The sequence below is a fragment of the Typopeltis vanoorti genome, chromosome 12, assembly GCF_054136105.1.
Source record: "Typopeltis vanoorti isolate ZY-2024b chromosome 12, IOZ_Tvanoo_1.0, whole genome shotgun sequence".
Classification (NCBI taxonomy): domain Eukaryota; kingdom Metazoa; phylum Arthropoda; class Arachnida; order Uropygi; family Thelyphonidae; genus Typopeltis; species Typopeltis vanoorti.
In genome coordinates, this window is record NC_143560.1 from 88,231,252 (window position 1) to 88,259,101 (window position 27,850).

The following is a 27,850-nucleotide window of genomic DNA, read 5'->3' on the forward strand; positions in this document are numbered from 1 at the left end:
AACGTGACGTTGCTGAAATATTGGAAGTGTATTAAAATTTATTTTAATGTATATCCCAGTATACGTTGTAATTTCCTTAAGCTATTTAGTAAAAATGCATAACCAACGTCTAAGCCTTTCCACGAGAATGAAGATATTAAAATTGGATAATTAACATGATAATTTTTATTTTACAAATAAGTTATCAAATGTGATCCAGACTCAAATATAATAACTTCACCACACATCATAGTATGAAAGTCTGTTAGCTGTTGGTAGTGATCTTTTGTTTTCCCTTAACTAACGAAATGCCTTATGAGAGGGGTAATTCTGTGAATGAACTGACTTGGATCTGGTAAGTGTAATAAAAATGTCTTTACTTGTAACTGTGAGTTGTACTTGATTTACAGTTATTTTAGTCATCTAATGATATTTGTATATTATATTTAAAAGGAAAAAAAAAAAAAAAGAACTGTGTAGCTCAGTGAAAGTGGCATTTGTTTTCTCAGCACTAGGCCTTCCAAAGAAAGGTCGCTGACAAGATGAACTTTTACTAAGTCTTTCTTCAACCGGTTCTAGAGTTAGTCAATCTCTGGATGGGCAAGCTACATTTTTTCTCCCGGAAACTCAAGAATATTGACCATAGAACACACACTATTACACACTAACATGTCATGTTAGGGACCACAAAATGGTGACACTAGTCAGTCGTCACATCATCAGACACCGCTTATAATTAGTGATAGTTTTGGGCCAGCTATCTCTTATTGGCTATTAATAGAGATTGAACTGCCCTCTCACTTTCCAAAAGTTAGATAGGGCTAAAATGGTCTTGCCTACTCCCTATGAGTGAATAAAAGATGAGGCAATACTGGTATTTAAAAGAAGCACATGGATGCATAAAATAATGAATAACAGTATATTTACACTCATTAAAGAGTTTTCTTAATTTGTAATAGAATTTTAATCATCTGCAATTTACATGATATAATACTCCTTTTACAAAAATTTAAATTTATAAAAATTATAATAAATTAATCGCTTTGAAGCTAAAGTGAAAATATTAAAATTAAAAAATTCAGAAAAATTAACATAATTTTTATCTTACAAACAAGTTATCAAATTTGGAAAAAAGTTGTGGCACTTTTTCAAGCCACTTCGGGCCTCCAGTAAGTAGAACAATGGTCTCAAACGAGGTGATCTCCTACCTAAAGACAATCACGAACATCCATGTCCATGGCAGGATTCAAACCTGTGACCTGTTGGTTGGAGTGCAGATACCCTAAATATTCAGTCAACCAGGCTGGCATGTGATTTGATGCATAGTGTGTTTAAATCACTAGATCATCTTGGAAAGAACACTGAGAATGTGTATGTAAGTTCAGTTAGGATGAACATACGTAATTGTGATATGAATGTCAATGAGCACAGTTATGAATCTGCTGAAGGGATGGACTGTGCTTTGGGTTTGAACATTTGAGTGAATGTGGGGAGGGAAAAGAGAAAGTTGCCCAACTGGACCAAGTAGACTGTAGATTTAACTATAAGAAAAAGCAAGGATGTAACTTAAATTTCCGGAGCATTAGAAACAAAGTGGTTAAGTTTGTTCTTTGGTTAATATGCCTAAAATTGTTGGTATTAATGAAACCTGGCTCTCAGAGTCAGATGTTTTAATTTGAATATAGTGCAAAAAAAGATATAGTATATTTAGGAATGACAGAAGAGAGTGGAGAATAGGAGTACTGCTAATGCTATCAAATGACTTGAGTCCAGTTAGGATAGAAATACATGAAAGCGATACTGGTAATAATCTCTAATAAGTTTAGTTTAATCCTTTATCCAAGTGTGAGCAAACAAAGTTTGCACCTGAAAGTATCTTCAGGACTGGGGTAAGGTAGTGCAACACCAGGCAACTCGTTGCAAAGGTGGAGAAAGCTCTCATTACTCCTATCTCAGTATCTCCCATAATGCAAAGCACATCTCCTTGCGGATATGTGTAATGCCATGCTTTAAGGCAAAGGGCCACTACCCGTACCGGTTTTGAACTTTATTGAGGTCTCGTCAGTGGGAGCCAGGCCCAGTAGTGGAGATACAAAGGCAGAAGCAATGAGAGGTCATCCTAACCTATAGGAGTTGCCAAAGGGTGTGCCACCTTATTATTTAATTACTCAGGATTCAGAGAAAGATGTTGAGAGTTTATTTTTCACTTGGTTAGACTATAATAAGTTTAGTTTAATCCTTTATCCAAGAGTGAGCAAACAAAGTTTGCGCCTGAAAGTATCTTCAGGACTGGGGTAAGGTAGTGCAACACCTTACCCCAGTCCTGAACCCCCTTACCCCAGTTTCTCCACCTTTGCAATAAGTTTCCTGGTGTTGCACTACCTTACCCCAGTCCTGAAGATACTTTCAGACACAAACTTTGTTTGCTCACACTTGGATAAAGGATTAAACTAAACTTATTATAGTCTAACCAAGTGAAAAATAAACTCTCAACATCTTTCTCTGAATCCGGAGTAATTTAATAATAAGGTGGCACACCCTTTGGCAACTCCTATAGGTTAGGATGACCTCTCATTGCTTCTGCCTTTGTATCTCCACTACTGGGCCTGGCTCCCACTGACGAGACCTCAATAAAGTTCAAAACCGGTATGGGTAGTGGCCCTTTGCCTTAATGCATGGCATTATACATATCCGCAAGGAGATGTGCTTTGCATTATGGGAGATACCGAGATAGGAGTAATGAGAGCTTTCTCCACCTTTGCAACGAGTTGCCTGGTGTTGCACTACTTTACCCCAGTCCTGAAGATACTTTCAGGTGCAAACTGTTTGCTCACACTTGGATAAAGGATTAAACTAAACTTATTATAGTCTAACCAAGTGAAAAATAAACTCTCTGGTAATAATCTCCTGTGTTGCACTGAGTTTCAAGCAATATGGTGTGAAGTGGAGACTGACAGGATGAAATACATGGTGGGGTGTTCCTACAGACCTGGCAATCCATTTGCTAGGGATGAAGAAATGCATTGCCAAATTACCCTGATGAGTACTAAATTAGTGATTATTATGAATAAATGAAATTATCCAAATATTGATTGGTTAACAGAGAAAACTCTTGATAAGAATGAAGGAGAATTTATTGAGTTGTTGCGAGACAACTTTCTTAAGCAGCATGTGAAAAAAAAAAAGTATTTTGAGGTCAAAAAAGAGTGTTAGATTTGCATCAAAAGGTGTCTCTCAGTTAAGAATACTATGTTTGTCAAAAGGTGTCTCAGTTAAGAATACTATGTTTGTTGAATGATCAGTTGCTGAATGGGAAGGATATCATTATTGTACAGAAAGCTAAGTTGAAATATGAAAAGAAAATGACTGCACTTGCTGAAGGCAACTCAAAAGAATTATATCATTATGCTGCAAGTAAAAGAAAGAAGGAATACTGAAGAATAACTTTGCTGAATCTACATTGATTATTTGAACTACCTCATTTGTTTCTGACCATTTGAGTTATTTCAAATAATGAGTACTTTGTCAAGATCCTATTAACTTGGTATATGTAACACATGAAGAGGTAGAGGTGCATGAGAAGGAGGGTCTAGAGCTGTTGCCTAGATAAGAATTTGGTATTTGGGACAGATAGAATATCAACACGTTTGCTGAAGGAATGTTCAGCCAAACTGGCTAGGCCCTTAACTTGTTTGTATAATTTGAGCTCAGGAAAAATCCCACAAGAATAGAAAGAAGGTATGATAATCCCATTACACAAGGATGGTGTAATGGGATTATGCCCATTACAAACACTAATTGTGTCTAACTATTAACCTATTAGTATCTCTAGAGTGATAGTAAAGATTTTAGAGAATTTGGTAAGAACTCATAGAAATTGGTGGACAAATAAGATATACTTTGCAAGGAACAGCATGGGTTTACTAAAAGGAAGTCATGTCTGAGCAATTTGCACATATTTTATGATAATGTTATGGCTGAGTTGGGTCAGGAGAATCGATACACTGTGATACTGTTCTACTTTGCTAAATAATTTGATAGCATACCACACGAAAGTTGTTGCAGAAACTAGAGAATTTGGAATTGGAATATAAGCTATTGGCTTGAATAAGTGGGTGACTGATGGATAGATATCAGAAAGTTGTATATGGATGATGTGAATCTGAAAGATTTAAGGTGACCAATAGTGTGCCCCAAGGACCATTGTTGCTTAATCTGTATATTACTGATATTGAAAAGGGCCTGACAAGAGAGCTTCAGTTGTTTGTTGATGATGCAAAAGATAGGCAGGCCAGTCAGAGATGCTACTGATATATGGCATCTACAGGGTGATTTGAATGGGCCAGAAATGTGGAAAAATCATAATGGCTGTCCATTTAAGGTTACTGGGTGTAAAGTTATGCACTTTGGTTTAATATGATATCCAACAGCATGTTCTATTTGTGAGATTATGCGTGGAATAACTGATAAGGCCATGGTGGATAGAAAGTTGAAGTTCAAAGATCACATAACAAAAATTGCAAGTATAACTCAGAGGATAATTGTCATGTTGACATGTAAGGACATGGAAGTCAATTTGCCTTTTTACAAGCTCCTGATACTACTGCCCATAGACTACTGTGTGCATATTTGGTCTCACTCATGGGTTCCAAAGGGATATAGAAGCTATGGAAAGGCTAAAGAAGAGTTACAAAGATATTATATTAGAATAATGGAATGTAGATTTCGAGGGTAGATTGAGAGTATGTTGGCTGCAGACTAGATAGAAGAAGGAAAGAAGGGTGATATGATAGAGGTCTATAAACATTTGAGAGGGATTATAGGATATTGGATGATAAATTTTTTTATTATATGGAAGAGAGGACAAAGAAGCATCTATGGAAGTTAAGTTTGGGTGTATTCAAGAAAGGGATAAGAGCTAGATTTATTCGCTAATAGAACTGCGAATATAATAGTTTACCTGTTGATAGGATACCACATGAAAGGCTGTGGCATAAACTAGATAATTAGGGATTGATGAGGCCTGATTGGAATATAGTGAGTGTATCTAGTGTGAATGAATTTAAGAGAAGACTGTATATCATCCGTATCTGGTGTGGGTGATATGCGACTTCCCTGAGTGCTTCTTGACTTTCTGGAGGCCTAATAATAATAATAATGAATACTCTTCCTTGTATTTCTGGGTGTGCTGTACAGTCATATGACTATTATAGTTAATAGTTTGAACTTTGTAGTATTCTTAATCTTCTGTCTGCTTCTTTCATAAGTTTCTGATCACTTGCCTGACAATTTTTTCTTTTTTTATGTTCTGTTTACCACACCATCTTAGTATACCACATTGCCACATGCAACAGTCCAAGGTACTGTTGCATGTGGCAATCCTAGTAGGACAGTAGATATCATCCTGAGGCATTCTACCAATTTAGAGCCTGTGCCCAGTGCCGGATTAAGGGGTGGGCTGACCAGGGGTGCCAAAACTAAGGCCAGCAATAGAGCCTTATATCTATGCAACTTTGAAAAGGCAAAGTAGGGTCTTATTTCTTATTAAAAGTCCATAGGGAGAGTGAAGAATGTATTGATAGCAACAATAAACGGTAACAGTAAAATAAACCACCGCTAGATAGCAGGGACTTCATTTTATAACAGTCATAATCACTATTCATTATGCGTGATTTTTTTAAAAAAATATTTAAGATAGGATGGATCGCAAAGAAATTAAATTAAAAATACCATGTATTGTAAAGTTGTTTTAATTGAAGCTCGAATTATAAAAGTTTAGTAAACAAATCAAAAATGTACATAATATTCAATAGGCGAGGTCGAAGCGTGCGCAAAAGATTGAATATTGGCACGACGCAGCACATTGGCATTGGCTAAACCAATTAACTAATTTAAAGCTCTCTCGGAAAAGTTATCAAACAAAGGCTTTCTCCATATCGATTCTAATTTTAGGTGTTAGTTCATTAAATTAGAATTATACAAGATTGTCTTTGTCCGTTCTGTGTTTTTGTATGTTTTTAAATTATTAAGTATTTTATTTGTTTTATTTTGCCTGTCCTTGAAATTTATAATAATACTGGTGATTTAATGGTAAGTTTTACATTTTATTATTTTTACTATTAAATCCTATTTTATTGTTAATTCAATTTTTTTTTTTTTAATCATAGAAATTTGGAATTTCTAACCCTTCAAAATGTCTTCTAAAAAATTATCTGGAGCAGAAAACCGTAAAAGAAAATTAGAAAAAGAAAGAAATATTTCTAAAAGGGCAAAATATTTAACTAACTTTCTAAAATCAACAAATTCATCTTCACCTGACTCTACTTCTTTTAACATTTCAATAAAAGAAGATGCATCACGTGATGAAAATTCTAGAGAATTAAGCTGATGATATAAGTCTAAATGAAAAAGATCAAAAAAATTAAAATAATGATTTACAAATTTCAAATTCAAAATTGACAAATTTCAAAGAAAACCTGCAGAGCATTTTTGAAAATACTTTTCAGTATAACGATCTTGCTACATAGCCTTTCCCATTAAATTCTGCAGTTTGCGATTATATTTTATCTTCAGATTTATTAGAATGTACCAGAGATGAAAGCACTGATCTCGTTTATCCTAGAGACACAGAAAATCGATGTTTTTCAGCATCAGTGTATTATAGAATAACTCCAAATGGTGAAAAATATTTACGAAAATGGCATATTTATTCAATGAGTGCCAACAAAGTATTTTGTATTTGCTGCAATTTATTTTACTCTAATAAAGTAACTTCAGCCTTAGGATCAGTTGGTCATTGTAAGTGGAAACATATAAATGATTACTTAAAGAGTCATGAAAATTTACCAGAACATCTAAAAAATTATTTCAAATGGATTGAAACAAATACGAGATTTCAACAAAGTAAAACAATAGATGAAGAAATGCAGTCATTTGTTGTTAAAGAACGAGAGCATTGAAAAAATGTATTGAAAAGGCTGTGTGATATTATATTATTTTTATCAACCCATAATTTGGCTTTCCACGGTTCATCAGATCGATTATATACTCCAAATAATGGCAATTTTTTGGGTTTGATGGAATTATTGAGTAAATATGATGTCATTATGCACAAACATATACGTCACATTTTGTTGAAGGAAACCCCATATAACATATTGCAACAAAACTATTCAAAATGAAATAATTTCTCTTTTTGCATCAGTTTGCGATGATATTGTTAAGCGTGCCAAAGAAGCAAAATACTTTTCAATTATTTTAGATTGCACCCCAGATATTAGTAATGAAAAACAACTTTCTTTTACTTTATGATTCGTAGATTTAACAGAGTCTATTTTAGTTATTCAAGTTTAGTTATTTTGTTTCATTCTATGAAATCTACAGGAGAATCATTATATGATAAAATCATTAAGTTGCTTTTAGATTTAAAATGAAATATTAATGATATTAGAGAACAGGGCTATGACAATGGGTCCAATATGCAAGGGAAAAACAAAGGTATTCAAGCTCGTTTATGGCAAGTAAATCCCCGAGCATTTTACATATCTTGTGGCTGCCATTCTTTAAATTTAGTTATAGCAGATGCAACAATGTCTTGCCCACAATCTATTTCATATTTTGGTGTTATTCAACAGCTTTATATATTATTTTCAGCATCTGTTGCTAGATGGAAAATTTTAACTGATAATGTACCAAATTTCACTGTTAAAACAGTATGTGAAACTCGTTGGTGGAGTCGTATTGAATGCATAACGTCAGTTAGGTATCAGATTGTCAAAATTCATGATGCACTGATAATACTTAGTGAAAATTCAACGGATGCAGCCACCAAATCTGAATCTTTAACACTAGCAGAAAAACTTTGCGATTATTCCTTTTTTAGTTATGTTAATGACGTGGTATGACATACTTCATCGGATTAACATAGCAAATCAATGCAAACAAAAAAGTATGGATTTAAAAACGGTTATAAATTTATTAAAATTATGTACGGAATTCATTAGACAACACCGTACACTAGAATTTGAAAATGCTTTGACTGAAGCTGAGGAATTAGCAAAGCTTTTAGGAATGGAGCCAATATTTACTGAAAAAAGAATAATTCATAGGAAGAAATTATTTAGTTACGAATCTGAAGACACTCTTGTTACTGTTGATGAGAGAACAAAGTTTAGAATAACGATATTCAACATCATTTTGGACATGATATTAACATCTCTTGAAGAAAATTTTGAACAAATAAAAACATATACGAGCGAAATTGGGGTTTTCTTTTTAATATAATTAAAATAGGTGATTTAAATGAATTAAAAAACAATTATGGATTTGCATTCAATTCTTCATCATGAAAATAATAGTGATTGACGGGAATGAGCTCTTTGAAGAAATTAAATCTCTAAACAGTTTACTTCCGGAAAACATCAATTCGCCATTGGAAACCTGACAATTTTTAAAAGCAAATAATTTGCAGAATATAATTCCAAATACATGGGTTGCATTGAGAGTTCTGCTGACGATTCCTATTACAGTAGCAACAGCTGAGAGAAGTTTCAGCAAATTGAAACTTATCAAAACATATTTGCGATCAACAATGGGAAGTGAGAGATTAAATTCTTTAGCCTTACTATCTATTGAAAATGCAGTTGTTCAGAAAATAGACAGTGAAAGAATAAAAACTTTCGCAGATTTAAAAGCAAGAAAAATATATATGTAAATTATAATTGATAAAATCAAAAGTGTAAAACCCGTAATATTTTTAATAACCAATAATTTAGTAATTTTTTTTTTTTTTGTATGTACTATTTTATTTTTTTGTTAGTGAATAGAAATGATAAGTAGAAATCTTGAAGTTATGAAATTATTAATCATTTGAGAAAACCTATACCTACTTACAATCAGAAAGTATAAAAAAAAAAAAAAAAAAAAAAAAAAAAAAAAAAAAAAACCTTGGAGCACCAAAGATGGAGTTTGCCTGGGGTGCAAAATTGTTTTAGTCCGGCCTTGTTTGTGCCTGCCATTTATTTAGGAATTCTATTTAGCATGGAGATGTTTTTAGTATTTTAGCCATTGAGGATGTTTACAGAAAAGGTTTATATTGTATAAAGTAGAATACAGTCATCTATCGACTTACATCCTTTCGAAGATACGTCTGTGATCCCATAAGGGAATAAATAACATTTTTGGATATACTTTCGAACAAGACTTGCAAGGAAACATAAGGTAAAGCATGCACAGTGGCAACAGCGTTTTCAGCAGCAACCTCCCTTGGCAGTTGGCACGTGTCTTCTGTTCCTCTGTTGATTTTGTATTTGAGAAATAGGTTATTTGTGTATTTATCGTTAAATATTTCGTGATGTTTTGTGCAACATGGCCCCTACACGCACAATCAAAAAAAACCTAGTGAAGAATCACAGAAAAAGAGGTGAGCAATTGATCTTGAAACGAAGTTGCAAGTTATAAAGCAACATGAAGCTAGTAAGCCCGTCAAAGTGATCACACATGACTTCGGATGGTCTCATTCTACAGTGATGACCAGTTTGAAAAAATAAGGATAAAATCATAGAGGCTGAGAAAGGATCTTCTCCCATTAAATCGACAATAGTGACGAAGCAACGACAAGGTCCTAACGGTGATATGGAAAGGCTACTTTCATCATGGATAGAGGACCTGAACCAAAAGCGCATACCCCTTAGCACTGTGACCATAACTGCTAAGACACTAAGTCTCTTCAATATGATGAAGGAGAAAGCAAAACCCAATTATGACTACGAATTCAGCGCTTCTTCTGTTTGGTTCATGAGATTCAAGCAGCGTTTTGCACTGCATAATATGAAAATGCATGGGAATCTGCAAGTGCTGAGAAGGCTGCCAAGGAGTTTGTGGAAAAATTGGATAAAATTATTACATGGAAAATTATTTGCCACTACAAATATTTAATATGGATGAGACGTCCTTGTTTCGGAAAAAATTGCCCTAGTGGACATTCATCCACAAAAAAACTAAAATCTATACCTAGTTTCAAAACTCTTAATGCCTGTGTTACGATTCTGTTGCGGGTAATGTGGCTGGATATAAACTGAAACCATTTGTGATATGGCACAGTGAGAATCCACAAATCTTCAAAAACATTAGGAAGCATATTCTCAGTTCATTATCAGAGCAATAAGAAGGCGTGAATAATTCAAAACTTGTTTGAGGATGCCTTAGTCAACTGTTATGCGAGTGAAATAAAAAGCTATTGTGTGAAAGAAAATGTAGAATTTAAAATTTTATTAATTCTAGATAATGCTCCAGGCCATCCGTCTATACCGGTGATCTTCACCAAGTTCAAGGTCATGTTTCTCCCAACAAACACTACTTCATTGATCCAACCAATGGATCGGGAATTCTTGCAGTGTTTAAGGCTTATTATCTATGGAGAACTTTTCACAAGCCATTTCTGCTACTGAAGGAAATGACCAGACTCATACAATTCTGGAAAACATTAAATATTTATCATGCTATTAAAAATATTGCTGTGACTTGGAATGAAGTGACCTCTCAATGGCATATGGGTGGCATATGGAAAAATACATTAAAAAGGTTTTGTGCATGATTTTGGAAGATTGTAATAGTGGGCCTAGCGAACAATCTGAATCTCGAAGTGAATGATGACAACATAATTCAACTCATAGAAAGTTCCCCTGAAGAGTTGACCAACGAAGAATTGGTCGAACTGGAGGAACAAGTGTTGCAGAAGATGAAAAAGGAAGAGGGAAAAGAGAAACAGAAGAGGTAATTAACACGTTCGCTGCCAACTACAAGTATATTCGTATGTCGATTACCGACCTCCTATACCAAGCACGAGTTAACCCTTAGTATAAGTACCTTAATTTGGACCCATCGCTTGTGAATAAAGCGGAGAGCACATCTGGGGGCTTGGTAGAAAGGAAATAATTTCAGCTAAAATATGGTATATTATGTATGTGCCTCAGAAGCTAACTACGAATATACTCTTATGTTGATTACCAACTCCTGTGTGCCAAGCACGAGTTAACCCGTAATTTGTAAATCAAATAAAAACTAATAAAATCAATAAAAATAATAAAATGAAATCAATAAAATAAAAAACAATTTATTGAAATTACAAATGATACACTTTAAAACAATTTTCCATGCACAATGGTGGTTTTTTTCTGGTAAACAGGACAATAATAAAGTTTTTCGCATTGTTGTTTGTTTCGTGTACATACTCGGCATGGCTTTGTCAGGCGATTCTTTTTTTCTGTAGGTGGTAAAATTTCCAAATAATGATGATCCCTAATCCTGCTGATATTCTGTGATGCTATAAGCTCATCCATTCCAACAAAAACTGAGATAAATTGATCTCTAAATTTTAACGCAGTCATTGGGTTTCTAGTACTTATATTATAAAATTTATTGCCATTTTGAATGTATATATCAAAAATGTGTATTGCCAATTTCTTTGGCCATCTAATTGTCTTTCGTAAGGCAGAATAGTAAGAAAGCATTTGATCAGAAAGATCGATGCCTGACATACCCAAATTATAATCCCTAACGATATTTGGTTTTAATTGAATTTTACCATTCCGATTTTTTGCTTCATCCATTTCAAATTTGTGCATATTTGAAATGGAAAGAACTTCCCTCTTATCCTTCCATTTGCAATGATGAATTTATTAAATTCATCATCGCTCATATTAGCATAAGCTTCTAATTCTTTATCAGTAAGTTTTCTTTCACTGGTCATGGTGAAACTGAAGGTTTTTAGAGACTAGACGCAATAAACACAGTCATCAGTGCATGTAATATATAGGTGGGGGTGATATGAGATTACTTGTAGTTGGCTTATGAAACAGAATTCTGTCTGATAAGCTGGCTACGAGATTACTCATAGTGACCTTGAAGACGCAAAAGCGCTTGGCGTGTGGGAACAAACTATGCCTGAGGAACGTGTTAAACAATTTACAGTGAAGCAGCTTGCAGAAATGTTCTCTGCAGTTAATGATGTTCTCAAAATGGCTCAAGATGTGGACCCAAATGTTGAACACTACTTAATGATAGAAATGAAAGTACATGATGCCTTTGCTTGCTATGAACAAGTTTATGATGAAAAAAAGAAGAGGAATAAGCAAAGCACATTGGACATTTTCATCAAAAAAATAAAGGTTACACCAGAAGAGCCACAGCCTGATTGTTCACGCAGGGAAGGTAATGAAGATGTGATTGTGGAGGAAGATCTGGGTGATTATTCTCCTGTTTTATAGTGGCAGTAATGCACAGTACAGTTTTATAATAAGATTTAGAAATTAAAATGACAGTATACTTATTACGGTTAAGTCCCTATCCCTTATAACTCTGTTGATTTAATGTATCGACTTACGTCCTACCGGATGAAACGGAACCCGGACGTATGTTGAGGGATAACTATTATTATTTAATGATTTATTGAGCCAAGAAATTTTAAGGAAAGTATATGTTAAAAGGTTTTTAAATACACATTTTTATTTGTTTTCCAGGTCAACAATTTTAAGTCATGTCCAAGCAAGTTCGCCAAACAAGCTGCCATCATGTAAAACACTACTAGTATTAGGTATGTGTTGTTATTTATTTTTATATATTTTATTTTTTGCATTTTCCATACAGAGATGTATCTTAAAGCCAGTTTAAAATTTTTTTTTCACACATTGTTAAATATCAATTTGTGAATACCTGAATTGTTCTTATGAGTAGTAACGCTCCCCCCCTTTTTTTTTCTTTAGGTGATGCTGAGTCCGGTAAAACTTCACTCATAGCTAAACTTCAAGGAAATGAGGACCCTAAGAAAGGTTCAGGTTTAGAATATCATTATATCTTTATCAGAGATGAATATAGAGATGGTAATTATTAATTTATATAAAATTTTATCATAGAAGCAATTTACATCTATAGTTTTCCAGAAACTTATTGACAGATGTCTAAACTTTGCAAACCTGTTTAACTTTCTCTCTCTCTCTCTCTCACACACACACACACACACACACACACACACATCATTACCAATCTTGTGACTAGCTGAACAGCCATGGTTTTCATTTCCATGATATGCAAATAACTTTTGAATGTCTATTTATGAAAAGAAAAAACAAAACAAAAAAAAAGTTGTGACTCAGGTGTCATGAAAAGGAGTGCCCATTGTTATGATCAGGATGATATGATACATACTTCACTGCAACTTGGAGTGCCTCATCATTTTTTGGAAGATGAATGCTAGATGCATAATATCATTTCTTTTTGAACTGCATTCCTATTCAAACTGCTGAAGTATAGTGTTTCTTACTATTACAAATAAAAGCTTAATCTTCTCTGTATTGACAACAACTTATTTAAATTTGAACTTATGCAAATTATACTGAAACAGCCAAGGAAAAAATTGAGTTATAAAAATTTTACTTAACATGCCTATTACTCACACAGCACTAATCAGTGGTGGTCATATGCAAGGCAAGCTATCCATGCAGTTCACCTGTGCATCTTTCTCAGTCTTGTTTTGTTTACTGTTGAACATGGTCACTGTGTATTTGTATTTTTACACTTGGTTATTTTTTAGTCTTTGCATGTGCTGTTATCGATAATAATATTGACTGAAAAAAAGTAACAAAAAAGTGAACCCATGCATTAATACACCAAAATTGATATGGAGATAAATAAAAGTTATAGGAAAAAATTAAAGAAATATGAAGGTGAACAAAGTTTAATGGCCATAGGATGTGTTCGTCTTTCAACATCAGCAGTAAATTTACGATGGATGTAGTGTATTCACTGCTGATGTTAATATGATTGTGACAGATGCTGCCTGCATAAAAAAGCATTTGAAAGGAACTGCCTCTTTAAAGTAAATAATAATGATAAAAAAAAAATTCTGGTGTTATTTATGACATGAAAAATTTTTAACTGTGGATTCAAGACTAAATTCATTAGCACATTTCCCTTAAGCTTAATGATGACTCATATGAAAATGAAAACAAGTCTCCAGATGATTCTTAGTCTTTTGTGGTAAGTAATGGTTGGTTCACTGTTTAGTCATCTCCTGACAAGATCAAGGAAGATCAGACAGCCAAATTAAACATTTTTTATTTTTCCATTCTATTTATACTGTATTACATTACTTTGCATTAATGATTATTTAAATATAATTCATATGTGCCCATTCTGTGAAAGAAACTAACCAAAATAACCATTTAAACATCTAATATACTATTTAAGCACAAGATTGTAACACTTATATAAGTCAGGGTCTGCTTGTATATTCATTTTAATTATTTAACACTATGAACTTGTAAAAATAATCATAATTAAAATTCTGAATATTTTTTTTTGTATTGTTTATGTTAGTATGTTTATTAGTTTTGTTTTCATAACACACATTGTCAGCACTTGCGATGTGCCCGTTATGGAAATTGTTTTGTTAAAAGTGATATGTAAAGCAGTTAAAAATTTATGTACTTACCGGATTTGAATAGTTGTGTTACTTTAAACAAATTTATTGTGGTTTGAAATATTAAGTTTTGTGTTTTATGAAGACATTCTCTTGTCGCTAACCGAAACAACCGTGTCAGCCATTATACACCTAGTTTCTCGCTTGTCATTATCATGGAGTGTGCATGCTCGCTGAGAAGTTTGATGTGTAATTGACAGCTGACAAGGAAAGCATTCGGTATCTGAGTAATGGCTGTAAACAAGAGAGCGTTCGGAAGGAATTTAGAACTCAAGCCGGCAGATATTTAGGTTCGGAGGAACTTAAGTTTTTTATGTGACAGTCGGAAGAAAATTAATAGTATATTCCGAAAAAGGAATCGTGGAACTATGAAGTTTTAATGTGGAATAAGTATGTGGATAAATAAAAGAAAATATTGCTATATGCGTTTTAAACGGAATATTGGAGGAAACACTAATTGAAAGATTTATAGTAGATTCCGAAAAGGGAGTCGTTGAACTGTAAGTTTTTTTTTTTATTGGAAGAGTTAAGACTGTCAATAAGCATTTAGTGAATAAAAGAAGAATTTGCTATTTACGTTCTAAAGGAATGTTCGAGAAAACTCTGATTAGGAAGTTTCATCTGTATTAAGGACGCCGGATCTAACTATTATTTCTACTAAAAAGAGACAGAATTAAGTCAGGAAGATTTTATGTGTGCTTCATGAGTGATGAAAATGGATCCTGTGTAAATGAAGAATAGAGTCATATATCTTCGGAAAAGGGCCTTGACAGAGAGAGAGAAACTGGCTATGAACATTTTGTCATTTTGAGAACAAAGTGTTTAGTCTTAAGTGTAAGTTTATTTTAAAAAGGCCTTGGATCCAATTAATTTGTAGTTATGTAATATTTGTTTGAATTGTATATATATTGTGTTTGTTATATTAAATATGTTTATTTTGTATTTTGGTCTTGAGTCAGTGATTATTTCGATTCTGAAAGAGTTAAGATCATTGCACCAATTGGAATGAAGAACCCTTGTGCATATAATAACATATAGGTACACTCGGAATTAAAAAAATGAATTGTTAGAAACAGAGATCATCTCTATGGTAGGATTAATATTAAGATAATATCTATGAATCTTCTCTATATAAAAATCCACAAATTATTAACAAACTCAACCCCTATAAGATCTAATAATGATAATATTGGAGTCTTGACAAGTAATAGACTGATTTGGAGGAAAATTGTAGATAGGACGTTAGTAATGATGTAAATTTTTCATGTAGTACTATCATATCCTGTATACCCCTTGAGGGTACATGTCAGGAATTTGATGATGATGATGATGATGAACTCAACCCCACAAGAATGATTCCTAATTTAGTGAGTTGCTGCTGACATTTTGTTGTATTTCAATTTAGTATTCTTGTTGCATAAAAACACTTGTCACAGAAAACAAGTCGAGTAATTTTATTTATTTTTTATATGAATCTCATCTATGAACTGCTGTAATCTTGTTGTAGATATGAGTACTATGAGTGGGATAAGGATTAGGTAATCTGGAAATTGCTCTAGAGCCCAAACACTTTTTTCAAGCAACTTCAAACTAACATTCTTTAAGGACAGTCTTTTAAAAATTAAAAAAATAAGGCTGGATTTAAAATAGTTTACAGTAGTTGGGCTAGAGGTAGTCTTAAAATGAGTCTCAAAATTTTTTGGTGAATTAATGCAATGACATTTGTTGATATCAGGAGGAGTTTCTGGTAGTTCGTTATGTAGTATTGTTTACTACCATTCAATCTTATGTGAAAGGGATATCCATCAAATGATCTGCTAGTCCTGACTTGCCATAAATGGTAGCTTCTTATGCTCTTCAATGAGGGTGATAACAGATCTTCATATCTGACAGTAGCTGGCAAAATAGCATGCACAAGGTACTCCTGGATGTGTTAAAGAATATAGACGAGGATTGTTAGTTTGATGTGTTCACAATTGGTGCAAAGATTATGTTTATCACTTTACTTGTCTTTTCAAGTAAAAATGCAAGCCTTATATCAGAAACTTGTTAAATTATTATATTTAATTTGTCCTTACAATGTTGTGAATTAAGAATTAAAATGAATAATTGACAACTCTTATGTATTTTTTTACACATTTTTGTGTAACACCTGCTCTTCGTTTTGGCAGACAAGCACAACTTTTGCATTATCTTCAGCTGCCAGATGCATGCTGCCAAACAGTGCTATCACTGAGAGAAACACTATACAATGAGCCGTGATGTGCTGAAGCCTTCTGGTGAAGTTTCCAGGAACAGAACTGCTAAATACTTCCACTAAATTTTAATGACATTCAACACTGTTTTAATTGCAGATGTAATAACATTCCATTCACCATTCTGTATATTTCTCCAGTCTGTTCCTTTTGAACATGTTTACCTATATTATTATTAACAGACCTCCATGGAGTCAAGAGACTCATTGTGAGAGTCCCCACTCTCACATGCACAGGTCTTTGTACCTCGACTTAAATGTGTTAAAATCTTGCATTGTCATATTACTTGTTATGTTTGTTTTTCAGTTTCATATATATATATATACTGAGTGAAAATTTTCATTAATGAGAAATAAGTTTTTTTTTATATGATAAAGTAATTCAAAAATATACATATACAGCATGTATGACTAAGATGATAGTAGGTCTATGGAATGAACCATATGAGAACAGGTTGAAGATTTGTGGGTTGCAGAAACTAGTTGATAGGCGGAAAAGGGGAGATATGATTGAGACATTCAAATTGCTAAAGGGAGTCTATAGGATTAATTCAGAAGATATTTTTGAGATCAGGACTGGTGGTGGGAGAACTAGGGGACACCTATGGAAGCTAGACACGAGTGTGGTTAGCAGGGGCGTTACAGCTGGGTTCTTTACTTTTAGAGTGGTGAATGAGTGGAATAAGCTGCCAGTCTGTTGTGGGTGCTATGATGGTGAGCGAGTTCAAGGCAAGGTATGATAGATACTGTGAGAATGTCGTATAGGTGTGTGGACATGATGTTTAGGGACTCCCTCGATGAGTCTAAGGACTCCCTGGAGTCGCCCAAAATAATAATAATAATAATAATAATAATGTGTTTGCATTGAGTAATGCATTATGTGCTTAGTATTATTGAAGCTGCCACGTGGTTAAGCGATAGCAATATAATTAAGTAGTAAGCTTGCTTAATCCTAGGGAATAACACAGCAGTGTTGTATGTATATTATAAATTAATTTATGTTGTTTACCATAATGTTTCTATGTTAAATATTTGTAGTGTGCGAGCACTGTAATGACAGTCATGTTGTCACTTGAGTTTTGTTTCGAATCTCGGTAATGGACATGCACATTAGTTGTTTTTAGAGCATCTGTTGCTGGGTAACAGGAATGCTAGGAAGGAGAGCCAAAGAGGTCTAATAAACTACCGAGTTAGGTTCTCGAATCTCATTGAATTACTCTACAAGGATACAGAACTGTGAAGTTAATAATTGAAATACAGGATAATATATCAAGCCTTTGTATATGAGAATATTTTATGCTTAATGAAAGGCAAATGATATATGTTCCAAGGAGCAATATGGAATCTGCAGTAAAAGTCCTTGTATTGGAAGTGCATTTGGAACTGCTCAGTTAATGTATTCCTATTTTTTGAGCAATTATTCTTCATGTCTACTTCAGGAAATAGAAATATAGATGCTTAAGGAATACGGAAGATAATATTCAAGTACGAGGGTGGTCTGAAAAGTTCTCGGACTAACAATGAAAAAACGAATTTATAATTTCAAAATTATTTTTATTTTTCAACATAATCTCCCTTAAGACTAATACGTTTATTCCACTGATGCTCCAGTGCCATTATCTCATCCCTGTAGTGGTTCTCAGTAAGATCTGCAAAATATCCTTCTACAGCTGCAATCACCTCTTGATTCAAAGAAAAACGCTGACCAGCAAGGAAGAGATAGAAGTTAGAGAGAGCCAAATCTGGGGAATAGATTGGATGTTCCAACAATTCATAGTGCAGATCCCTTAATTTTCCCATTGGCAAAACACTTTTGTGGGCGCAGGTGCTGATGAAAGGTGATTTTTTTTTTTTTTTTTCTGCAAACCGGGTCTTTTCTCACGAATTTTTTCATCTAGTCTGCTTAAAAGATTGGAATAATATTCCCTGGTTATTGTTTTACCTTTTTCAAGATAATTAATAAACAAACTGCCTTTAGCATTCCAAAAGACCACATTTAAACTCGGTAGCCCATTTCTTAATTGTTGAAAACGAAGGAGAAGAGTGCCCATAAACTTTTATGAACTTCGAATGAATTTCTTTTAATCAATTTTAATGAATGTCTTTGCATTAAACCTTCCTTTACAAAGAATTTTATAACTACACGATACTCAATTTTATCCATTTCAAGGGATACAGACAACGCTTTTGCTTCAGATAGCTGTATAAAACAAACTACTTGATAGAATGATTTGCGATTTCACATGGATATATTTCAGACCGCCCTCGTGTGTGTGTGTGTGTGTGTGTGTGTGTGCGTGTGTGTGTGTGTGTGTACATACATACATACATACATACATACATACACTAATTGAATGATATATTCATGTAAACACAAGAAAGATATTTATTTAACCAAATATTTCGGTCTGGAAATAGCAGACCATCTTCAGTGGTATTACAAGAACAGTTTAAAAAAATACAAGCTAGAATACTAACAATAGATCGTTAAAAATAGAATGAACTGGAATATTTTGAAGTAGAGACATGATTGTTTCATATTCCCTTTCATACTTAGTGATATAACATCACGCGGCGTGTTCTATTTTTAACGATCTATTGTTAGTATTCTAGCTTGTATTTTTTAAACTGTTCTTGTAATACCACTGAAGATGGTCTGCTATTTCTAGACCGAAATATTTGGTTAAATAAATATCTTTCTTGTGTTTACGTGAATATATCATTCAATCTTATGTCACAAGTATCCTTAAAACAGCAAACATACACAAATGATTTAGAGAAAGTCTTTATTAACTTAACAATTTTGCTTCAAACATTTTTGACACTTCCAGTTTCAGTAGCAAGTGGCGAGAGCGATCATTTTCAAGACTGAAAGTAATTAAAACATATCTAAGTTCTAGTATTTTACTAGAAAGACTTGGACTGTCAATGATCGCAATAAAGGTGATATCTGCTAGAAAGTAGAAACAAGTGAAATTTTGAATGAATTTGCTTCTATAAAATCAGGAAAAGTAAACTTTTTAAATGATTTAATTTTTTTTCATACATTGCTTTTTCCATTAAAAATTAATGGAAAAAGGGAAATTTTTCTAGTTTGTGCATCTCTAGTTTTAATAGATTATAGCCAGTAATCGGCAAATTATGTATCTGTAACTGTAGTCTATGTGCATTTTTGTATGTTTTTATTTTTTGAGATTTTTGCTGTGATCTTAATATATGTATTTTTCAAAGTGCACAATTTTAAAAAATATGTGTTTTGAGTTTTTAACCTTTAAATTTTAACTACATTTAAAAAAAAAAAAAGAAAAGAAAGGTGCGCTCAACTTAAATTTGCATCAAGGTGCTAGAACCCGTAGAGCCTGCACTGCTTTTCTGTCAGGAGAAAAGGTACCTGTCTCCCTAAATCATTCTAAAATCACATTAACAGTACCTGAACCAACACCACTCATTGGCAATTTGTCCTTGAGCCATGCATGTGTGCTGCGAAAGAGTACATATTTTTGAACGCTTTCTTGGAGATATCCATTTTATAGCTACACAAGATGAATTAAACACTACAAATGTCAACTTGTTTACATTATTAAAAACGTGCAACCCTATTAATAAACATCATAGAGACAGTTAAAACACACAGCATTCAAATAAAATAGTGAGCTGAAACCAAACCGAAATGATTGTCATCTGAAACAAAAACCAAACCAAAACCAAAAATTTCACAAAAATTCAGCTTGTTTGCTACTGTATCTATCTTCCCCTTATTTATTTTCTACTCATTCACTCATTCAGTTTATCTTATCTCTTAAATTCCTTAAATATAATACCTAAGATCTCACTTGACCAATATACTTGAATATGTTTTCCAGTTTAAAGTGCATCTTTCTTTCATTTTTCTGAAGTAAAGTAAGCATGAAGAATAATCACAACAATAGGAATATATTAATTGAGCAATTCCAAATGCATTTCCAATAAAAGGAACTTTACTGCAGATTCAATCTTTCTCTTTGGAACATATATCACTTGTTTCTCATGTATGAAGACTTGATACATTATACTGCACTTTAATTATTAACTTCACAATTCCTCCTTGTAGCATAGTTAAAGATGTGTATAAAAACTATTCTGAGATTAGAGAAGATAACTCGATAGTTGCTATACAACAGTTAGACCGGAAAGTTAGATCTTTCCGGCTCTCCTTCTCTTTGCTTGCTGGCATTCCAGTTACCGCAGTGACAGCTGTTCTAAACACAACTAATGTGCATGCCTGTTACCAAGATTCAAAGTTAAACTCAAGTGACAAAATGGCTGCCATTAGTACAGTGAGTGTTTGACATAGAAACACTGGTAAATAACAAAAGTTAATATATAATATACAAACAACACTGTGCAAGGATTACAACATTATGGTAAGTTAATTATTTATGAATGCATTTAAGTCTCTGTTAATATCGCTACTGCTTAACCACATGACAGCTCTGATAATACTAAGCACATACAATTGCATTAATAAATGCAAACAAACATATTTTTTTAGAGTAGTTTATCATATAACAAAAACATATTAATGAAATATTTTACTCAGTATATACAAAACTGTAAAACACGTACATAATAAGTAAAACGATTGTGAGATTTTTCTGCACACATTCTCCAGTATTTTTATTAGGTGTAGCTGCAATGTAGTGAAATAAACATGTACTTATATATTCTGTTTCTAATTACCAGTTTCTTTTGTTACTGCAAAAGATATTGTGAGAAAAGTACAAAATTAATTGTAATTCTTTTATATAGTGTGTGTGCATTGTTTAAATATCTTGTTTACATGTAACATTAAATTTTAACAAAGTGAATGCAGTAGATCCTGTTAGTACTGTATATCCAAAATAAGAATTGTAATTTAATGTTTAGATATGTTTACAGTCTGCAAGTTAAAGGAGTTAGTTCACTGCAAGTGTGATATTTTACTGCTTCCAAGTAAAGCGCCATGAGGACAACACACAATGGTGGCGCCTTCCCTCATTTCATGACTGAAGTGGAAACTGGAAGTATCGTGCATGCTGCAGGATGCGCAGGTGAAAAGAATATGGATAACTAGAAGAATTTTTGGAACAAGTTAGTGGATAGTTCCATTAGTAGTCTTTCATAAAGAAAGACGTTTAAAGTTTTTGAGCTGTTAGATTACAGAAGTAACTAGAATAACTATAAGAAATAAAGGAAAAAGGTTGTGCATCATGAAAGAGACATTACGAATGTTTTACATAATATTTTCTAGAAGGCATTAAAGGAGGAACCCAGGCGTATTCAAAATTGAAGATTTTATTATCCAAGTCTGAACATTATATCTCTTACTAAGAATAGGAAATCTACAGTTATTTTCAAGATTTTTGTAGGAGAAAAGTAATTTTCAGGCATGAGAACTTGCAAATTTTAGTGATTGCTATTGGCATTTCATTAAAGAAAGTAGATCACTTGGCTTCTTTATTCACAGCAGGATAAAGGACTGTTTCCACTGTTCCTTTAAGGAATACTCCTTAAAGGAACTGCTTCTTTCGTCTTTTATTAGAAGTGTAGATGCAGTTAAAAGAAATAACATCCTCCATTTTTAAGATTAAGCAAATTTAGCTGAAAGTTATCCTTTGATTAAGTAACTGGGAAATTTTTTGCCCAGATAAGATATGATTTATTTAATTATCTTTTTAGTTCTTAAAATCAGTTTCTGTAGTTAAAGTTAAATTCAGTAAGTTGTGTATTTCTTTTTATTAATGTATCATAGTATTATTAAACCTTTTTTGTTTTGGTATATGGAAAGAGTGAAAACTCAATTTTCTTAATTGTTGAGGTAAAATTAACTTTTTAAGAATAGGAAAGAATTATCAAAGCAAATTTGTGTATCAGGGGTCTCTCTGGATTACTCAGTTTTAGTGATGTCGTTTTGCCAGAAAGACTTGGATTTGAATCTTGCCTAGGATGCATAGAACCTTTATCAGGGCTTTTCAGCTGCAGTTGAGTTAGTCAGTTTCACATGGAGGTGGAAGGGTTTTCCCCCTCCCAGAAACTTCCGGTTTTTTTTTTTTATGCCACAAAACAAGCAAACTAGCCAGTAGAACAGATGCAATTGACAGCCATATTTGCAGATAGGATTAACCGACCTATCAGAACATTAATAAGGTTCTGAAGCTGCTAAGTTACAGGCCATTGAGCCTATCATGCAAGGGAAAATAGGATTTACAGTTGGTCCTTGAGCAACACGGGTTTGAACTGTGCAGGTGCACTTGTATTTTTTTTTCAATAAATATATTGAATATATTCAATAAATATATTTTTTTGAGATTTGTGACAATTTGAAACAAACTTGCAGATGAATTAGAAATATCAAAAAAATTAACAAAAAGTTGAATGCATATGTTGAATCATGAATGCATAAAATAGATGTAGAGACTAGTCTATTATATCATTTACTACCATAAAATATACAGAAATCTATTATAAAAAGTTAAAATTTATCAAAACACATTTAAACACAAAACATATTTACCAAAACATATTAATACACAAACACATACACACTATATATGGTGCCATTCGCAGTCGAGAAAAATCTAAACAAATGTAAAGATGCAGTATTAAATCATAAATGCATAAAATTATAACGATTCATTCATTAGTGAATGAATCGTTATAATTTCGTTATAATTGAAGCATTCATTGCTGCTGCTTCGTTATTAATGCACGAATCGTTATACCTGTAAATAAATGTGAATTTATTTTTCACATTATCTTTTCATTTTTGATGTCTGTTGTTAGTATCTGTGGTGTTTTGTATCATATAAGTAGTATTTTGTATCATATAAGACAATACTGATGTAGGTACTGATAGATAATTCATCTTGTAAACATGATATAAACTTTCTCAAACAGCATGTGAAAAAAGGAACTCAAGGTCAAAGAGTGTTGGATTTGCTTATAACATCAGAAGGGGTCTCTGTCAAGAATATGGCTATTTTACCACTAATTGGTGACAGTGATCATGCTGTACTTTCTTGGGAAGTATCTAGTTGTATTGATGCTATGATTAAAACAGGTTACATGTTGAACTACAAAGCTGGAAATTATGATTAACTTAGGAGAATATCTTTGATCCTATGGTATCAGTTGCTGAATGGAAAAAAATGTCAGCAATGCATGGGAATCTTTTAAAAAGGGCTTAAATGAGGCAGTATCTGAAAGTATCCCTAGTGTTCGAAGAATAAATAGGTTGGGAGTGAAATGGATGTCCAACCTTATCAAGCAAGAAATCCACAAGAAGATGATGGTGGAAAGAATATTGTGAGAATAAGAGTAAGAGGAGTTATGAAATATATAAAGCTCAAGCCTGAAAAGTAATGAGTATTGTGAGGAAAGCTAAATCAGAGTATGAAAAGAAATTGGCCATGCAAGCTAAAGGCAATTCAAAAGAATTTTATCATTATGCCACAACTAAAAGAATGAATGAATGTGAAAGAATAACTTTATTGAATGCAGATGGTACTCGAGTGTTGGAAGCTCATGAGATTGTTTAGTCAATGAGTGCTCACTTTGATAAGATATATCAACCAGGTGTATGTAACATGGTCCACAGTGCTACTGCTACATTGTATGAAGAGTTAGAGGTTCATGAAAATGAGGTTGAAGAGTTGTTGCATAACCTGGATAAGAATTTGTCTATAGGTGGAATATCACCTATAGACAAGTTGTCTACAGATGGAATATCAGCCTATTTGCTAAAGGAATGTTCAGTCGAATTCGCTACACCTTTCACATCTTTGTATAACTTGAGTCTCAGCTCAGGAATGGAAGGAATGTATGATAGTTCCATTGTACAAGGGTGGTGCAAAAACTGATGTGGCTAACTACCGATCTATCAGTATCTCTGGTGTGGTAATTTTAGAGAAGTTGGTAAGAACTCACATACAGAAATGTGTAGACAAACATGTTATACTCTGTAAGGAATGGCATGGGTTTACTAAAGGAAGGTCATGTTTCAGCAATTTGCTCATATTTTATAACAATTACAGCTGAGTTGGATAAAGGGAATGGATACACTATGATAGTGTTGGATTTTTCTAAGGCATTTGATAGGATACCACACAAATGAATGTTACATAAACCAGAGAATATGGGATTGGAATATAAACTCTTGACTTGGATCAGGGGATGGTTGACAGACAGACATATCAAAAAGTGGTATACAGTGGGTGTGAATCTGCCAAAATTAAGGTGACCAGTGGTGTATCTCAGGGTTCAGTCAATAATTGGGCTATTATTGTTTAATCTATACATTAATGACATCAGGAAGGATTTAACATCAGATGTGCAATTGCTTTTTGATGATACAAAGATAGGCAGATCAACCAGGGATGCTACTGATATTCAGCAATTACAAAATTATTTGAATAGACTGGAAATTTGGGTGAATGAAAATGGTTGTCAATTTAATGTTAGTAAGTGTAAAGGTATTCACTTTGGCATGATTAGAGTTCCAGCAGCATATTATATTAGCAGGGTTATGCTACAAGAAACTTAAGAGGCAAGGGATTTTGTGTATTGGTGGATAGGAATTTAAAGTTCAAGGTCAAATAGCAGAAGTTGCAAATACAACTCAGGGGATAATTACGATGTTTAAGCCAACCTTGACATGTATGGATAAGGAAGTCATTCTGCCTCTTTTTAAGGCTTTGATAAGACCACACCTGGATTATTATGTGCACGGTCTCCTGGGTTCCAAGGGAATAAAGAAGCTGAAAAAAGAAAGGGTGCAAAGAAGTGTTACAAAGATTATATCTGGATTATAGGATTTAGATTATGAAGACAGATTCCGAGTATGTGGATTGCAGACTGATTAACAGGAGACATTGGGGTGATATGATAGAGGTCTATGAACTTTTGAAGGACGTTATAGGATATCAACTGATGAAATTTTTCGTTATATGGAAGGTGGGGAGAGAACATATGGGCATTCATGGAAGTTAAAATGTATTTGCAGTCAAGAAAGGAGTAAGAGCTAGGTTTTTCTCCTAAAGAGAGAGAGCAGTGAGTGAGTGAAATAATTTGCCCCTAAGGGATAGTGAGTGCATCTAGTATGAATGAATTTAAGGGAAAGTATGGTAGCTGGTTTGGGTGATTTATAGCCTTCTTCGATAAGTCCTTGACTCCCTGGAGGTCTCAGATGATAATAATAACCACAAGAATGAACATATCTTAAAACCCTTTAACTCCTATGTTTCATCAAATTGTAATTTGTTCTTTTTCTTTTTGGATATATAAAAAGAGTTGCTTTAATATAAATTTTGTTCTAGATATTTATCAGAACCTTTCAGCAGAATAATCATATATATATGATTTTTACAATGGCATATACGTGTGTGTGTGTGTGTGTGTATATATATATATATATATATAAAACTTTATTATATGTAAGAAAGTGAGAGATTAGCTGTTTGTATAATACACTCATGTTCATAGAAACTGTATCACCTTTTGTAACCATGTTTTTTTGGTAATTAAATTTGAATGTCTATTTGAAAAGGGATAATAACACAATAATTGTCACAAATAATGAAGAAGATAATATAACATTTTATTTTTGATTAATATTTGGCTCTTTTTAGTACAAGATGTGACATAATTAGGAAGTGACAACAAACTTGGCAAATTTGTAAATATTTCAAAATGGAGTGGACAGTGATATTTTCACAGAAAAACAAATACCAGTATCAAAATTTAGTTAGCTTCACAGTTTTACGAACATTCAAATTCACTTTTTGCTGTTTAGTACTTTGGGGCCTCCTCTTGCCTTTATTACAGCTTGGTATTGGCTGGATTGACAAAATCAATTTCCTGATAGATGCTACTGTTAATTCATGGTTTTTCTTATAGGGGCTTCTGGGAGCTCCCAAAGTATTTTTGGGTTCTTCTTCTTGTGTATTTGTCTGCATTTTATACTACAAATTCTCAATGGGGTTGAGATATGAGCTGTTTTCTGGTCATGGTAGGTGCTGAATCGAGTGTTCATTGAGCCACTTATTAACCTGCAAAAAAACTAAAGCTTTTTTTAAGTACTAAACTCAATTCATATGGTACATTTTTGGGTTATAATAGCATTACTTATACTTTTTGCCCTATGACAAGGGTCAGAATCATCCTGAAAGATGCAGTTTGTCATTATGGAAGTGGTCTCTGATACTAGGCAGTAATTCTTCTAAAATTTTCTGGTACACATGTGCATTCACTAAACCCTTTGTGAAATGCAAGTGACCAACACCATGATATGACATGCAGCCCCCAGATCATCAGTCAGGGTTTGAATTTTTCTCGTGATCGTCTTTGAACGCTATGTCTGCTGTTGGTGCTGTGTAGGTTAAACTTTTTCTTGTCGAAAAAAATAACTTTTTTTCCACTGATCAGGGGTCCATTTGGCATGCTGTTTGCACTGATTTAACTGAGCCAATTTAATTTTTTTTTTTTTTTTTTGGTTAACAAGGGCTCCTGTTGAATGAGTCTTCTCCTGACAGTTACAGAGCTTGCCACAAATCTCATTTGTTCTTCCTAGTCCTGTTTCAGTTCTCCTGATGACACAGTCCGATTTTTGAGGCAGAGCTGCATTAGAACTTGATTTTGGCAAGGTGTAGACAGTGGTTTTCTTCCTGTCTCTCCCCCTCCCCTTCTTCCTTTCAGCAGATCCAGTTTCCTTCACTTTCGACAGCAGCTGTATCACATTTGATTGACTACAGGCACCCTTTTTAACTATTTCACAAGAGGAATAGCCTTCTCTATTCGCAGCTTGAATCACACTTTCTGTGAGATGTTAACTGCACATAACTAGCCATAGCGATTTAAGCATGAAAATGCAAAAACTTTGCTGTCTATTTATAGCATAAAAAATTCTGATGCAATAGCAGCAACTATTACATTATACAGAAACCCATGGGAATGATGCAATATTAGAATGAAATATCTAATGAAAATAATCATTTAACTACTAAAAACTATATTTATGTAAGGTAATGCAGTTTCTGTGAACATGAGTGTATATGTAAGATCATGATAGACAAATGCAAGATGCCCAAAAATTTTCACCTGCTGCTTGAGTTTTTAAATTCATTTTT

At 33.3% G+C, this 27,850-nt stretch overlaps 1 protein-coding gene across 1 annotated transcript in view; it reads left to right on the plus strand.

The window, feature by feature from the left end:
• Positions 1-27,850, plus strand: part of Dlic (dynein light intermediate chain) — a 225,422-nt gene that overhangs the window by 20,367 nt on the left and 177,205 nt on the right. The window contains exons 2-3 of the mRNA XM_090401278.1: positions 12,498-12,571; positions 12,741-12,857. Of these exons, the coding sequence (XP_090257404.1) occupies positions 12,498-12,571; positions 12,741-12,857 (191 nt within the window). The remainder of the gene's footprint in view (positions 1-12,497; positions 12,572-12,740; positions 12,858-27,850) is intronic.